This window comes from Trachurus trachurus (genome assembly GCF_905171665.1).
Source record: "Trachurus trachurus genome assembly, chromosome: 19".
Lineage (NCBI taxonomy): Eukaryota > Metazoa > Chordata > Actinopteri > Carangiformes > Carangidae > Trachurus > Trachurus trachurus.
The window spans coordinates 19,595,969-19,611,733 of NC_139913.1; the positions used below are offsets into that span (position 1 = coordinate 19,595,969).

The following is a 15,765-nucleotide window of genomic DNA, read 5'->3' on the forward strand; positions in this document are numbered from 1 at the left end:
TTGGACGGTCAAGTATAAATATGAGGACAAAGTTACCATTTGAATGCCTGTAGCACAGTCCACCTTATCAGCACCATGATCAGCACCACCAGCCTCCAGACAGCTACTAGCTTGGGAGTTAGCTACATCGATGCTAAGGAAGTAGCATTGTTTTCAGAAACACACCCATGGACCGAAAGTGAAGCTGGTGGCTATGGCGAGAACCGAACCGGCTATGTTGACATGAGAGAAAACACTACAAGGCAGCTATGTGTGACTAGACCAGACGGTAAGGTGGTGGAGAAATTAATTATGTATCGGTTTTAGAAAATCGATTTACAGGTTTAGCTAACGTCGGGTATAGACCATAGACTGTAGGTATAGACGCAGGTTAGCATGCTAACGTAAACTCAACTGACTCGTCTCTTACAAAACGTGCTACTCTGTTTAGAAGATACGCACTGCTTATTTTTGTCCACAAATCTTATCAATGTTTGAACAGAAATAATCTAAAAACTTCGTATTAATATGCCGGTAGAGTGCTGTAGAGTTTACTACCTGTTGGTGGTGAGTTTTGACCATGAACACCTGTTGTATTGACTCTGAAGCTGCCAGGTGACATGGACTTCCTCACTCTGTTTGCTATCTACGTCGTGGTGGTGCTGACATGTATGGTCCTGGTCTGCAAATACTCAGGCCAGCAGCGAACTCCCCTCAATACAGTGTACAACTCTGTGGTGAAGGTAAGAAAGAAGAGCCTTTCAACTAACTGTTGCTGCTGTAAACGGACACTTGGTGGCGCTGTTGCATCAATATCTAGAAATACGTTATTCACTGCATTCAGAGCTGTTGCCAATTAAATTCACAGGTTGTTGCTCCAATTACACCAAAATGGCTCCAGAGGTTTTCACAGTGGACCTTCCACAGGCTGTTTCATCAAAGGTTTGTTGTACTAAAATATCCCCTATTCTCACAATGTATTTCAGCATGGTCTTGTCTGGAAAATGTTGCCTTTTCTTGTTAAACAAGGCTGTATCATCTTCCTCTAACTGCAGGAACAACATGTTCATCTATCTGCACATCCTTCTGGAGTTTGCCGTGTACGCAGAGTTCACCTTCGAGGTGTTTGGCTTCTGCAGGGAGATGGACACCACTCTGATCAGCCTGTCTGTGCCTTACATCCTGCTGGTCATCAAGACCGTCTTCTTCTACCTCTGCATCAGGAGAGATCCAGGTTAATTCAGCTGCATTATATTCGCACATATGTAGAAGGGGTGAGAACGTGCATGTGAACTCTCGTAACCCTTTCCAACAGCGTGCTGCCAAATTACACAGCCTTATGCGTAACTAACTAGGAGGTTAGTAATTACATAGCATCCATGCACATCAGTAATTTAATTTTGTCATCTGCAGGGTAAAGTACTAAAATAAGTAATCAAGGGATGGGCTTAATAGCATCTTCCTTGGTTCAGTAAAACAGTAAAAATACAACATAATTATTTCTTGTTGTTTCATTTTGTGGAGTCCATTGCATCTGTTGCCTGCGTCATTTGCTTCTCATAATATCCCAGGAGGATTATTCTCTGTTCATTCATTATTTTCTGTTCATTCAATCAGGTCTAGAAGAATGATATTGCCCTCCCTTACCACTGACTTTAAGGGGTCTCATTTTGCTATTTTTAGCTGGTGTTTTACAGGAATAGCCAGAAAAAAATCACTGAGTAATTCTGGACACGATTATTACACTGCAGCATTTTTACTCAGCTCTCTCTCTTCTTGACTCTCCATCCACCAGGCACTGTGATAAAGAGGAAAGTGGCTGCCCAGCTTTCCATCTATCCGTATGACAAAAGATTGTTCCACCCGGGGGTCTCCTGTCCCACCTGCCAGCTTGTAAAACCAGCTCGCTCCAAACATTGCAGTGAGTTTTGTATTTACTACCAAAACAATTTACCTGAATTCCAAATGTCAAAAATGTCATTGAAGAGTGTATTATTTTGTCATTGTTCACATCGAAAAGGAAATGGAAATCTTATTTATTACTGATTCTAAACACCTGTCTGTTTCTCAGGGGTCTGCAATAGGTGTGTCCAGCGCTTCGACCACCACTGTGTCTGGGTGAACAACTGTATTGGTGCTCAGAACACACGTTACTTCTTGCTATACCTCTTCAGCATCTGCGCCATGGCAGGAGACATGGCGCTACTAACAGCAGACATGCTGTTTTATGCCGTACTGCACTCAGGACTCCTGAGGGCCAGTTACATAGATGAGAATGGAGAGCAGCAGCCGGCAGGGCCTCTGTTTATCGTACAGGTGGGACATGGTACTCTTACCTTATTTCTATACATGCACCGTAGCCATGTTTATTTCCAAGTTGAATAATTTTCTTTTTCCCCTCTGTCCTTCCAGCATCTGTTCCTGACCTTCCCCCGAGTTGTCTTCATGTTGGGCTTTCTGGTTTTCGTCTTCTTCCTGCTGGCGGGTTATGCCTTGTTCCATTCCTTCCTTGCTCTTGTCAACCAGACCTCCAATGAGTGGTACAAAAGTCGAGGTTATGTGTGTCAGCACTGTCACCCCACTACAACAACAGACCACCTCTGCGGCCCAGCGCCGGACCACTCTCAAAGATACTTCTACAGCCGAGGACTTCTCAGAAACCTGGGGGAGATTTTCTTCCCTCTACAACCTGTTCAGAAAAAAGACAACTGAAAAAAGCTTCTGTCCCTTGTGTCATGCTGCATTTATTGTATGTGACCTCTAATTTACTGACCCAAAGAACTCCTCCTGACTGGACAAACAAATGTTATGTTAATAATTTCTGTTAACAAACTCTTTAAAAAAAAAAAAAAATTTCATGTCACATACTGTAGTTGCCATTAATTAAAGCATTTATGCTCCCAGAGCTGGAGCAAACAACAGATGTTCACAGTCCTTAACATGCCGTTTCTTTCTGGAAGTTTTTGGTAAGGTTCAATTTTATCTGGGAATATGGATTTGAATAAACTGAGTATTGAATTTAAATATTAAAAATGAAACTTACATGTCTTTGTGTTTGTGAAATTTGTAACAAGACAACACAGCACAGAAGCATTTTTTGTCCTCACAGATGAGTGATATTTATAGTTTAATTCAAATAAGAGGGGTTTTAGTTTTTGGTAGCAAGTACAATAGTAACATATGACAGAATACAACCTATTACAACCTAGTTTTCTCACTGCGCAAAAGTGCAGTGCTCAATATAGGCAAGGCAAGGCAATTTTATTTGTATAGCCCGTTTTTACAAACAGTTTGTCTCAAAGGGCTTTACATGGCATCGTAGCAACATCCTCTGTCCTTAGACCCTCACATCGACTGAGGAAAAACTCCATGGAAACCCTTTTAACAGGGAAAAACAGGAGAAACCTCAGGGTGAGCAACAGAGGAGGGATCCCTCACCCAGGACGGACAGACGTACATATATACATAGATATAAAATGAGCATGGGTACATATCAATCACAGCATGCACCAGTGTGCACAAATAAACATGAAGTGAAAGGGTAGAAATGAAGATTAAGGGTGCAACAAAGAATTCCACTGAATATTATGGAGATTTGGACAAGATAGATCTCAGTCTTGGAGAGAGTGGGGTAAATTGAGCCACTTTTCATATTTAGGATCACTACATCGAGGCAATTATAGTTTTGTTGCTAACTAATATCTTAATATCTTTCAGGGTGTTGTGCATACAAACAAACAGAATGAGTGTAACTGTTTTGATAATATAGCTTAAAAAAAAAATCTTATTTAGTAAAGACCTGTTTGTGGGACTAGACCGGAAGTGGGGCCGGACTCCCTCGTGTGTGGTTCCTGTCTCTTTAAGCCGGTGCGGAAGTAGCTGTCAGAATTGAATCAACGCTCAGAGGAAGAAGGTCAGGTCTGCTCTGGGTTTCTCTCCTGTCACTTCAACACTGCGCTTTTAAAACCAAACCAATTACTACCTACCACAAAGACAACACTGGGACTTTCTTCCTGCTTTGCTAACGTTACCGAGCCTGACTCCAGCCCCTACCGTCGGTGCCTGTGGTCGGTAAGCAGAGCGACGTGCAGTGACATAATCTTGAGGCGTTTCATTTGAAACCAGGCAGCGCGCACCGGTTCTGTTACCGCCCGTCCCCGGTTCTGTTACCATCCGTCCTCCTCCATGTCTCCGTCCAAATGCACTCGTCTGAGCGGGGCTCTGGTGAAGCAGCTGCTGGAGTCGGTGGACAGCGTCCTGTTCGACTGCGATGGGGTCATCTGGCGCGGGGACCAGGCCATCCCCGGCGCCGCGGAGGTCATCAACCTGCTGAAGAAAAACGGGAAGAAGGTTTTCTTCGTCACCAACAACAGCAGCAAGACGAGGAAGATGTACGCCGATAAAATGACAACGCTGGGGTTCAACGTGACGGAAGACGAGGTGTTCGGCACGGCGTACTGCTCCGCCAGGTACCTGAAGACGGTGAGCAAGCTGGAGGGGAAGGTCTACCTGATAGGCAGCAACGCCATGAAGCAGGAGCTGGAGGCGGTGGGCATCCAGCAGACCGGGGTGGGGCCGGACCACATCTCCGGGAAGCAGATCGACTGGGCCAACGTGCCCCTGGACCCCGAGGTGAAGGCGGTGGTGGTGGGCTTCGACGAACACTTCAGCTACATGAAGCTGAACAGAGCCCTGCAGTACCTGAGCCAGCAGGGCTGTCTGTTCGTGGGAACCAACAGGGACACCAGGCTGCCCCTGGAGGGGGGCAAGGCCGTCCCAGGTAGGAATACTGGACACATTAAAGAGGCTTAAAGGGGGATTAACACACTGAGGCTTTTACACACTCCCACACATGTGTTTTTGTTTTGACTGGTGAACTCGAAGGCCTTGTTTTGAGTCTGTCGGGTCATGAAATACAAGTTTTGAGGATAATCTCATGTCAGGATTAAGTGATGTTGCTCGTTTTGTGTTGAGGCCAGTGAGCTGAGGCCTACACAGTAGAAAACCTACTGAGAACTAGAGCATGCTGAAAATCCAAACTGATTTCCATGTGCATCTCTATTCTTCTATCTTCTTCCTGGAAAGTCTTTGTTCAGGTCACACAGTTAAATATCTAAAGTGTCTGCTGCTGGGAGGTAATGCAAATACTATGATACAGGTCTGGGAACTACCTGTCTGACCGTGTTCCTCTGACATCATTAAAATAACCAAAAGTATTAAGATACTCTCAAAATTGTCACCCTAATTGTAAACCAAAGCCAGGTCAGACTTAAAGCAGAAGTAAGCGGAATATTTGTGTTAATATGAGTCTTTAATAGTTCTATCTTCCAACAGCAATCACCTATAGAGTGTTTGGTCTGAAACACGGGTCTGTCAGTCACTCTGCTCTGCTGTAAGCCGAGGAGAAAACTGTCCTTGTATCCTACAACCTTTATCCAATGAGGAGAGAGAACGGCATAAAGGGGCGGTCCTCTCTGTGTGTGCAGCCAAGGGATGCGCGTGAATGTGGTGACGTAGGGACGAGGGCGGGGACTGCTAACTCCATCGGCTGACAGGAAGTTAGCCAAAACGACCGGATCGCTTACTTCTGCTTTAATCCATTTGAGAGCTTTCATTGAGGAATATGATTTTGTGTTAGAGGGAAACCTTCTGCCTGTAGGTGAATTTTATCAAAGCTGAACTTGACTGACACAGATGATGCAAGCTCAAGAAAGCAAACAAAACCCAAATCTGTAGATCTTACAACATAGAAACACATTCCAGAAAGTAAAATGGTATAGTTGCAGTATAGTTTCTCTTACCTCCTGACCCTTGCTCCCCCCTCTTCCCTCAGGTACAGGCTGCCTGCTGCAGGCCGTGGAGACAGCGGCCCAGCGCCAGGCTCAGACAGTGGGCAAACCCAACCACTTCATGTTCGACTGCGTGGCCTCCCAGTTCGGCGTGGAGCGGGAGCGCTGCCTGATGGTGGGCGACCGCCTCGACACGGACATCATGCTGGGCTCCAACTGCGGCCTGAAGACCCTCCTCACCCTCACGGGGGTGAGCACGGTGGCGGACGCCGAGGCCCACGAGAAGAGCGGCAGCGCGGAGAGGCAGGGGATGGTGCCGGACTACTACGTGGAGAGCATCGCGGACCTCCTTCCAGCTCTGCAGGGATGAGACTGACCTGCTGCTGCTGCTGCACGTCTGTCAAGACTGGAGAGCAGCTACGCGACAGCCTAGCTGCTGAAACCTGAGGAATTTGGGTAGCCTGTCCTATGCCAGGGTCCACGGTCCTCTAAAAGGAAATATTTTTTCACTAAGATTCAAATCATCTCTATAACAAAGTCACAACTGTCTTGTGACAGAGGACAAAGACTCTAAAGACACTATCCAGATTTTATCAGCACTTTTTTTGTCTTTTACTAAACCATTATTCTAGTTTTATGTTATATGAGTGATAAATAACATAAGAACAACAATTTTCAGTATTGTATTGTTTTCAATGTTATTTAAGTGTTAGAGTGTGGCTAAAGGGGAGAAGTGTATGTTCCTTTTTTTTAAGTAAAAAGAGAGTTGAGTGTATTTTAAAGGTCCTGTGGTGCAACTACCCCTTAAGCAACAAGTCCAACTCAATAGGGGAAATAAGTGCGCAAGAAATGTCAACAGTCTGGTGATATGTGTGTGTGTGTGTGTGTGTGTGTGTTCAGGGTCAAATATAGCAGGAAGAGAGAGAATGGGGGTAAAATGCACTGAACTGGTTTGACTTGAGCTCTGTGTTCCTTATTGTATTGTTAACACCTCAACAGATTACTCTCCTATCTGCACTCAGCACTCACGGGAAGGTGCAATGACATCCACTGCTGTCGTTTAAATGTCTGTCATGTCATATAAATGTATTAATGAAACAATGACAATTTTGCCACCCACTTTCTGACTTGTCTTCACGAACAGCATCCCCCTTCTGACTCTCAGACTTGCACTCAAAAGCAATGCTCAAAGTCAAAGTCTGTAATAAAACATTAACCGTCTTCACCAAAACCAGACTCTGCTCTCTGTGGCTTTAAGTTCAACATGAACACAGCAAAAACTTCCCTCTAAATCCTGCGCTTTTTAAAGTCACCTTGGGCTGTCAGCGGTTGGATGCAGCAGCAGTTGCAAACGCATATCTGCTCTCACCTGATGAGAGAGACTTTCCAAACTGCGCCTGCCTCACTTCTTTGTCCATTGTCTGGCCTGGGGAGGGCGGCCAATGTCTCTCGTGTAAGTGTATAAGTTTGAATGGGCAAGAAGGGGGGACAAAAGTCAGTGGAGAGATAGATGGGTAATGGTTGAGAGAGGCATATTAAGTCGTATCAGGCAGCTAGGGAGACATGAAAACGGGAGGAAAATTGCAGGAAGACAAAAGTAGAAAACTGGCAAGGTGAAGAGTTTTGTGTGAAAGTGGCCGACTGTTTTTTGGGGAGGGAAACGGTGAGACCTGAGGAGGAGGAGGATAAGGAGGTGGAGGAAGGAGGGGGATCTGAGGTCTGTGGGGACAAAGAGAAGCTGGCCAGGTGAATCGGGTCTCAGTCAGCGCTGGTCATGATCTCAGCTCCATGCCGATAGCCTCGAGAAGGGAGCAGACTTGAGTGAGGAGCCGTCAAGGGACACAGGATGGTGAGGTGCTGGAAACATTCAGAAAACCGTCTGGAGGAAGCACAGTGCACAGTGAGTAGGAGACTTTTAATCCACGTTGACTGAGGACAGCGTCAAGACAGGAAGCAGTTTTCTTGATACGAGTGCAAATTTTAGGGGCAAGATAACAGCTGTTTGCTTCCTTAGCTTCCATCTTACATCCTGTACCAAGATCCTCTTTTTAAAACCTCTTGTCATTGGTTGCTGTGTTGTGTTGTGTGTGTGCTCACATCTCTTCAGGATGGGGGCCCCACTGCGTCCCCCCAGTGTCACTTCCCACATAAGGCATTCTGGGTAAGCCTATCAGCCTCTCTGCTCCTGGTCGTCATCGTCCTCGGTCTGACGGGGCATCTCGGGCTGTCGGACCACCACTCACAGGTGATGAAGCAGCACACACCTCCACCTACCATAACCTTTTACTGAAATCCTAGAAAAATAAACCCGGATGATGTTACTAGAACTTATCCGGATTGGTTTCTGGGACTTTAAAGAGTGTGGTATTGCAGAGTGCTGGTGACCTTTAATAAGGACCAAAACTCAACTTTTGTTGCATCAATGATCTCTTTATCATCCTCTCTAATTAACCTAAGTGTGTTTGTGCAGTCTTTACATGTTGTGAGGATTGCAGCTCCGGACCAAACTGGAGTTATGATCAACCAGTCGACCGTTGTGGACCAGCAGAATGACCTGGTGACCTTCTCCGTTACCTCACCGGCAAATCGGACGTCCATTGTGCTGTTCGATATCAAACACGTACGTAGGCTACAAGATGATTTACATATTAATAATGGGAGACTTTTTAAAATAAATGTTTGTAAGTGACGAGTGTCTGCTGTTGTGTCCGCAGGGATTGATTTGCTATAAACCAGTTGAGGAGGACAGTTGCTTCTTGCGGAAGATGGAGCAGTCCGACTATAACAACGTGCACTCCCTCCTCCAGGAGTCAACGCTCAAGGTAGTGACATTTTAACCAGGGCCGTTGCTAGAAATTCTGGGCCCCCTGAAAGAATACTAAAGTGGGCCCCTGCCCCCTGACTTTTCCACTTTTTTTTCTTGGACTACTTATGTATTATCACGTTTTATTAACTTTGTTTTGATGCTAATTTACTATGAGTATTAGTCAGGGTCTTATGCAGAATAATTCAGTCATACAAAGATTAGACTACTGGGGTTTTTTGTGGGCCCTACTGGGCGCTGGGCCCCTGGAATTATCATCACCTTTCTCCCCTATACAACGGCCCTCAACACGTGAGAACTGAATGGTCGTGTTATATAACAGGGTCTCCCTCGCTGGGTTCAGGATATGTGAGACTTTAAAACTCATATTAAGAAAAAAGAAACAGAGCCAGGGGGTTGCCCTTTCAGGTCTTGCCAGCTGTTTTCTAAAGTCTCCTCTAATGTGCGAACTGGCATTTCTGACTGCGACTCATAGCTCTCTCCACTTAGCCAGGGCCCGCTTGGTTTCATTTGTTTTGCATGACTTCCTCGCCACTCCGTACACAGAGTGAGGTGAGGCGTACAGGGCCGTGAAGAGTCCTCTCTCTCTCTCGCCTCCACGGCTGAATTCCTCAGCACATCTGATCCCTTCCAGCCCCCACAGCGTGTCCTGGATCTCCTTACAGGAGTGGAGCCCGAGCCCTGGAGCCGGGCACAATGGGCAGCTCTGTGTGAGGGGCTTTTTAGCTTTTAAGACTCCTGTTGGATTAAAATACAACCTGATGCAGTGGTTAGTCTGGGAGGGGTTGTGTGTATCCACCAGGATGGGAAATACCTGGATACAAACAGAACCTTGATGTCCACACTGTTGGTTCTGAATTGAGCCTTATTGCCCTCATATGATTTATATGGACAATGTGAGGAGTCTTAATTTGACAATCTGAGCAGATGAATGGGCCGTGATGTAGATAACCAGATGTGATGTGGGTCCACGCAGGTAAACTGAGAGGGAATTCTGCTTCTATGCCTTATCTTCTCACACAATAGCCCATTTCCACGCATCAGAAGCTGCAGTTTGAGTCTGAGCATTTTCACCATCCTTTCTAATGGTGTCACATATCTCACACTGCTCCTCTGTATTCAAACTTTGCTGCTGATCGAGGTCATTCAATCTTATGATAGGAAGGCTAAGCCCGTATGGATGGAGGGAAGACGTGGTTGGAGTCTCTTGTGCCGAGGGGGCACAATGGCCGTCTTGGTCTCTCACAGCTGAGGAAAAGCTGGTTGTAATGTGAGCCACTCAAGCATAACAGCGCGCTAAGTGGTTCACTATCGGAGGCGTAAGTGGTGCAATTACACCCAGCCTTTGTGACGAAGAAGAGCGGAAATAGGCAGCCGCGTTGACCTCATCGGCGAAGATATGGGCCCTAATCGCAGCTTGAGTTTCAACCTTGGTGTTCCTCTTCATAATCACTATTGATTCACTCAAATGTTTTCAAATGACCCTGTAAATTGCGATAGCGACTGAATGACACTCCAGATCAGGAGTTTTTCTATCACTTTTATCTTGGTTTTCTGTTGATTGAGACGCTGTGATACTGTCTCCCTGCAGAGCGACTTCCAGCTGTCTGGGAACGGGACACAGAGGCAGACAGAGTTCCTGGGGGTGCTGGCTGACAGTCAGGTGGACGTGTCCATGCTTGAGGAGCCCCTGCAGTCTCTGTGTCAGGACAGGTCCATCCACTGGACCAGGAGGGTCAAAGGTGAGAATAGTCCAAGAGCCAAAGTCCATCAGTGGTCATAACATTTCCTTCTAAAAACTATTTATATAACTCCATCGCTGTTTTTGTCCCATTACAAGACACAATTGTTTCCCTGTTGTATTTAAAGATTTAGGAGACAAGGTGGACAAATTAGAGAATATTGACGTATTTAACTTTTTGAGTGATTTTTGAAATGTTTTCCTAAAGATCAACAATCCCCCCCCCACACCATTTTCGATTATTTCCTCAATTCATCAATTTGTCACAAAAATGTCAAACAGAAAAAATAATTAACACATCTATTTGTTGGACAAGTGTGTAGGAGAGTGACGAGTAGATCTGCAAATGTATCAAATATACAAACTCCCACTCTTAAACTTGTCACAAAAATGTCAGAAAACAGTGAAATAATAATAGTATAAATTCCCACAGGCCCAAGATGATATTTTCACATTATTTGTTTTGTTCTAAACCCAACAATTTTCAGATAAATGTCACAAATGACAAAGTAAAGCAGCAAATCGTCCCATTTTAGAAGTTGAAACTAGAGCATTTTTATCATTCATCAAATAGATCAAAATCTTCACCAAAACGTTGGCATGGATGCAAGGTTAAAAAATCATCAGAAAGTAAATTACACATGAAGGGAGTAGGACGTTAGTGAGGACCCACGGAGCTGTGCATGGGCAGTAAAATTAGTCAGCTGGCAACTTCATGATCAAGCTACGGTACAGTAAGTGTCTGAAACCTGACCCCAGAGATGCACAGTGACCTTTCCACTGTGGCACTAAATGGCAGACTGAAGAAACATCACATCCTTTACTTAATACCCACTCAACTACCACTGATAGTCGTGTGAATATCGCATATTCATCAAGCTGCTTTCATATCATCAACTATTTGTGACAGTGACCTATTTCACGAATGCAACAGTGCCAGGAGTGTTCTGCTCTGCCTCCATTATAATGGTTTGTCTTCATAGTGAAGCTGTGAAACCGGATCTGTGTGATATCCACAGCTTCATATCACCCTCTCTCTGTCTCTCAGGCCCGGGCAAACAGAGGCTGGTCTACTTCTGCATCGACATCTGCTTTCCCAGCAACATCTGCGTGTCTGTGTGTTTCTACTACCTGCCCGAGTGACTGTGTGTATATTAGATTCTTCTCCTCCCAGAAAAAAAGATCAGGGAAACAAAGTTGTCTTTTTAGCTCTTGTTCTACAAGAAAGAAAGAAAAAAAACAGAACAAAAACCAGCTTTGACTGTTCCCTTTGTGCCATCCAGCTGCCAGTAAACCAGTGAAGCAGCCAGCCCTTTCCAGACCGTTTCCATCCTTCCGAGAGAGAAGAGATGGAGACAGGTTGTCACGGTTATCGCCAAAGCCCCATCGTCACTCCCTTCATGTCTAATACCTTCTCTGGTGGCACACTTGAGAGATTACAGAAGAAAGATCCCCTTTTTTTGTACATGCCCCTAACTGTATTTCCTGTAACCTACTACTGCAGTGTAATTATGTGTAACCATTCCTGTTGCAATGTGAGTGTTTTTGATCTGTCCAATAAAAGACTGTCAGGTACTTTTTGTCTCCGTTAGAGTGGGGGAAAAAAACCTCAAGAACGTGGAATTCAATTCATTTACTCTCCAATCCGCATGGGATCATCAAAAACCGTACACTTAACTTTGAATGAAGAGTATCAAATGAATTATACATAAATCACACATGAGAGATTCATCAGTTCCACGGCCTGTCCAAGCTCACAGTTACGGTGAATAATGGTCCTTCTGACAAAATAAATATGGTGTAATATAAAAACACAGACTTGGAATTGGTCTTGTTTGTGCACAGAGTGATAAAGTTAAACCTGTGTAAGGGCCTTGGTTAAACACTACCATGTATTTTCATTTGGACCTATACCAATCTATATAATTGCATACTTACAGGCATCCTGTTGAAGAACCATCATTATGTTCAAACACAAGCCTCAGCTTTCTGGAGATTATAATTTCAGGGAGAACTTTTACAAAGTCCCACTGACGCAGACGGACATGAACCATCCGAAAAGTGAGTCACATCATCTTAAGAGTCCTTATGCCTCCTCCTGTTGCTTCATCTCCTTCCCCCTCTTCCTCAGCCCAGGACGCTGTCATTGAAGGCCAGACACACCACGGCCTTCTGGTGGCCGCTGTATTCCCTCTTGATCTCCCCGGTTTCCACGCACCACAGACGAGCCAGGTTGTCAGAGGACGCTGTCAAGAGAAAAACACAACCTTAAAGATTGGAAGCAGCTACTACGGATGGGTTTGATGGTGGTGTAGTGATGGGGCACACTGTCGTAATAACCCTCCCATCAGGACTCATGTACTGACCAGTTACGATATACTGGGAGTCTCCGGAGAAGGCACAGTCCCACATCCAGCCCCTGGACGTCTCTCCAGGATTGTTACTCTTGATGCTAAGTTCAGTCATAAGTGAGAAGTTGGTCGTTCTCCAGATCTTGCAGGTCTGATCTGCTGAGCATGTGGCCAGTAGTCTGCACATGACACAAAAACAAAATACCAATAATAATGTTACCATAACATAATATCAGCATTAAAGCAAGAAAACTAGCTTTTTATTATTTTATTTCAGTGCAAGACAGGTGTTAAACTATCGAAAAATGCAAACTTACTTAATATTGCAAAAAAAAAAAAAAGATTTAAATTGTTACTGGTTAGTTCAGGCATATGAGGTTTGGTAGAGAAGGGGAACTCACGTTGAATCGGGGCTGAACTTGCAGCGCAGAGAGTAGCGGTTGTGTGCGGGGATCTTGGTTTTGGGAATGAGCTGAGTCACTTCATCTCCGATGCCTCCAGCAAGGTTCCACACATAACAGTTTCCCTGTCAAAGAGGACAAAGGAGGCTGTTTTAGCTGCAGAGTTCAACTTAACGCTCCACAGTATCAGCCTTTCCAGAGTGTTTTGGGTACTGACCGAGCTGTTGACTGCCGCCATGTAACTCGCATCTGGATCAATGTGCACCGAGTTGATTGAGACCTCTGGCTCAGGAATCAGCTGCTCATTGTGGTCAGTCTTCAGATCCCAGATATGAATCACTCCACTCTGGTCTCCAACTATCAGCTCTGCCTGAAAAAACAACACTGACATTTTACTGACATTTACAGGCAACCAGCACACGCTTAACAGGCATAACTTAAACCGCCTAAATAACAAGTAAATGACTGGTCTCGTGTTACCAACCTGGTTAGGATGCAGGCACACACAGTTGATTGGAGCATTGACCTGGAAAATCCTTTGACACTGGAGGTTTCTTGACCTATAACATGAGCAGGGACAAATATTTAGACTGCTGATATGAAGATACTACGACACAGGTTACTTAATGACCTCGCACTGCTGTACCTCAGGTCCCAAATGCGAGCCATGCAGTCCTCTCCTCCTGTGTACATCCAGCGCCCATCCTCATGGAAGCCCACAGATGTGATGTTCTTGCTGACTCCGTCATAGTTGATGACTGGGTTTGGGTTGTTGGAGTTCAGGTCGTACATGCGGATGTGCTGATAACCTAAAAAGTGGATATCAGAAAAATAGTTATTGTGAAATTTACACAGAGACCTGTGCAATATTGCAGAACAAGCGTGCAGAGGATTGAGAAAGTTCTTAACCAACCTGCAGCTGCAATCATACTCCTGTCAGGCGTGACCTCAAGTGAATTTACTTGCTGGAAGCAAACATTAAGGAAGAGGTTTGTTTACTCTTTTGTCTATAACATTTTACTGAAATATTATGGCTGATGCCCTGAGGAAGGTTTCTAACCGAAACGTTGGCATAAAGAATAAAAATAATTTGCAAGTGAGGAATAAGTGTGTGGGATTTTCTTCACTAGATTAGATAGATAGATAGATAGATAGATAGATAGATAGATAGATAGATAGATAGATAGATAGATAGATAGATAGATAGATAGATAGATAGATAGATAGATAGATAGATGACTCATCTCAAGGGGTTTATCCAAATAAAGAAATTTCAAACATACTTTATTTATCCCCAAAGGGAAAGTATTGTATCCAGCAGGTTGTTGACATATAAGAGCATACAAACATAACATAAAAAACACATTAAAACATATAACTAACTTAAGAAGAGGAATAAAATAGCAGAAAGTGCATTCAGAATGGTCACCGTACTGACAAGTGGCATGTATAAGTGAATATAACTGTGTGCGTGATTATATTATGTTCATACAAATCCTGGAGCTGCTAGATATGGGTCAATGAATAAACACAGGTGTATTAGTTACGGTAGTTGTCTGCAGTACCCCAGGTTTTACATGCTTGGAGACACTTATCCCCGTTTGTGGCATCTAACGAGACTCGTGAGACTATTGAAGGGTAAAGGTGTCACAGCATGTCAGTAGGAATAAAGGATACAGAGTCCTGGTGCTGGACCGTCCTGGTGCAGATCCCGCTGTGGGCCTGCCAGAAACGGACAGTGTGGTCGTATCCGGCCGTGGCCAGAATGACCGGGTCGCTGCCCACCGTCCCCTGGTTCACATTCATGCTCGACTGCTGCTGGTCACCGCTGGGAGCGACGCGACAATGGAGGAGCTGTGCAGAAATATAAGGCACATCTCAGTTAGCTGCTGTAGTTTACGTACTGTGGGTGCATGTCAACAGCAGAACAGTACAACAGCAAGGTGCTTTAGTTACTGTTATGCTACAGAAATAAAACATTTAGCCCAGACCGTGCAGGCTAATGTTAGCAATGTAGCTTAGCTTTCTTTGAGAGCTGTGCAACTCAAACACATAAAACCGTCTCTACTTGACGCTAACACGTCGTGAATGTGACATTATTTCAGTGCTGGACGTCATCTATGACGCTCTCCAACTCCCTGCAGAAGAAATACGGTCTAACAAGTTATGGTTACCTTTAGTTGTTTGTGTTGATGTCAAGTCTGTCCGTCCCTGAAATATGTCCCTCAGCATCATACGACGACGTTTTAAAAGTTCCGTGTTATTTATCAGTGCAGTGCTGCCATCTACTGACCCAACTTATTTTATCAAGACGAAAAAATGGACCAAAATGAATAATTGTTCATTCAAATCCAGTTTATTGGCACAAACATAACACCAACATGGCTAAAGTCCTTATCCTTGGTGAGAGTATACTTTAATTACAAAAATGTAGAAATAAAGTCTTACTACTATCTTCTTTTTAACTCTTCAATTTAACTATATGGAACAGTAACAATTGCTCTCTATATTTGACATGTTAAATATTGACAATTACAACTACTGACTATTTTAAATGTATAAGTTATATAATAATCAAACCCACAGCACATTCTTAAATATATAGATATTTAAATAAATAAGCTAAATAAATAAATAAATAATGCAGACATCTGTCACAAAATACAAATGTGTACATTTC

General features: G+C 44.3%; 4 protein-coding genes across 4 annotated transcripts; 3 read left to right on the forward strand and 1 right to left on the reverse strand.

The window, feature by feature from the left end:
• Nucleotides 1-144: 144 nt before the first annotated feature.
• On the forward strand, nucleotides 145-2,984 carry zdhhc4 (zDHHC palmitoyltransferase 4). Its single transcript, XM_083993690.1, has 7 exons — nucleotides 145-268; nucleotides 588-722; nucleotides 848-921; nucleotides 1,035-1,213; nucleotides 1,775-1,900; nucleotides 2,051-2,295; nucleotides 2,392-2,984. The coding sequence occupies exons 2-7, from the start codon at nucleotides 600-602 to the stop codon at nucleotides 2,689-2,691; spliced, it is 1,047 nt and encodes a 348-aa protein (XP_083849816.1). The 5' UTR covers nucleotides 145-268; nucleotides 588-599; the 3' UTR covers nucleotides 2,692-2,984.
• Nucleotides 2,985-3,858: 874 nt separating this feature from the next.
• Nucleotides 3,859-6,983, forward strand: pgp (phosphoglycolate phosphatase). The gene is made up of 3 exons (XM_083994046.1): nucleotides 3,859-4,759; nucleotides 5,813-6,650; nucleotides 6,684-6,983. The coding sequence occupies exons 1-2, from the start codon at nucleotides 4,165-4,167 to the stop codon at nucleotides 6,136-6,138; spliced, it is 921 nt and encodes a 306-aa protein (XP_083850172.1). The 5' UTR covers nucleotides 3,859-4,164; the 3' UTR covers nucleotides 6,139-6,650; nucleotides 6,684-6,983.
• Nucleotides 6,984-7,614: 631 nt separating this feature from the next.
• On the forward strand, nucleotides 7,615-11,612 carry bricd5 (BRICHOS domain containing 5; the record flags this gene model as incomplete). The annotated part of the gene is made up of 6 exons (XM_083993822.1): nucleotides 7,615-7,668; nucleotides 7,876-8,013; nucleotides 8,239-8,388; nucleotides 8,483-8,590; nucleotides 10,184-10,334; nucleotides 11,382-11,612. 6 exons carry the CDS (start codon nucleotides 7,615-7,617, stop codon nucleotides 11,474-11,476), a joined length of 696 nt encoding a protein of 231 aa, XP_083849948.1. The 3' UTR covers nucleotides 11,477-11,612.
• A 227-nt stretch (nucleotides 11,613-11,839) lies between these two features.
• On the reverse strand, nucleotides 11,840-15,303 carry mlst8 (MTOR associated protein, LST8 homolog). Its single transcript, XM_083993821.1, has 9 exons — nucleotides 15,260-15,303; nucleotides 14,763-14,939; nucleotides 13,999-14,050; nucleotides 13,732-13,894; nucleotides 13,570-13,645; nucleotides 13,303-13,455; nucleotides 13,086-13,210; nucleotides 12,700-12,863; nucleotides 11,840-12,579 (listed from the first exon to the last, which is right to left on the reverse strand). Exons 2-9 carry the CDS (start codon nucleotides 14,889-14,891, stop codon nucleotides 12,461-12,463), a joined length of 981 nt encoding a protein of 326 aa, XP_083849947.1. The 5' UTR covers nucleotides 14,892-14,939; nucleotides 15,260-15,303; the 3' UTR covers nucleotides 11,840-12,460.
• Between the last annotated feature and the right edge of the window lie 462 nt (nucleotides 15,304-15,765).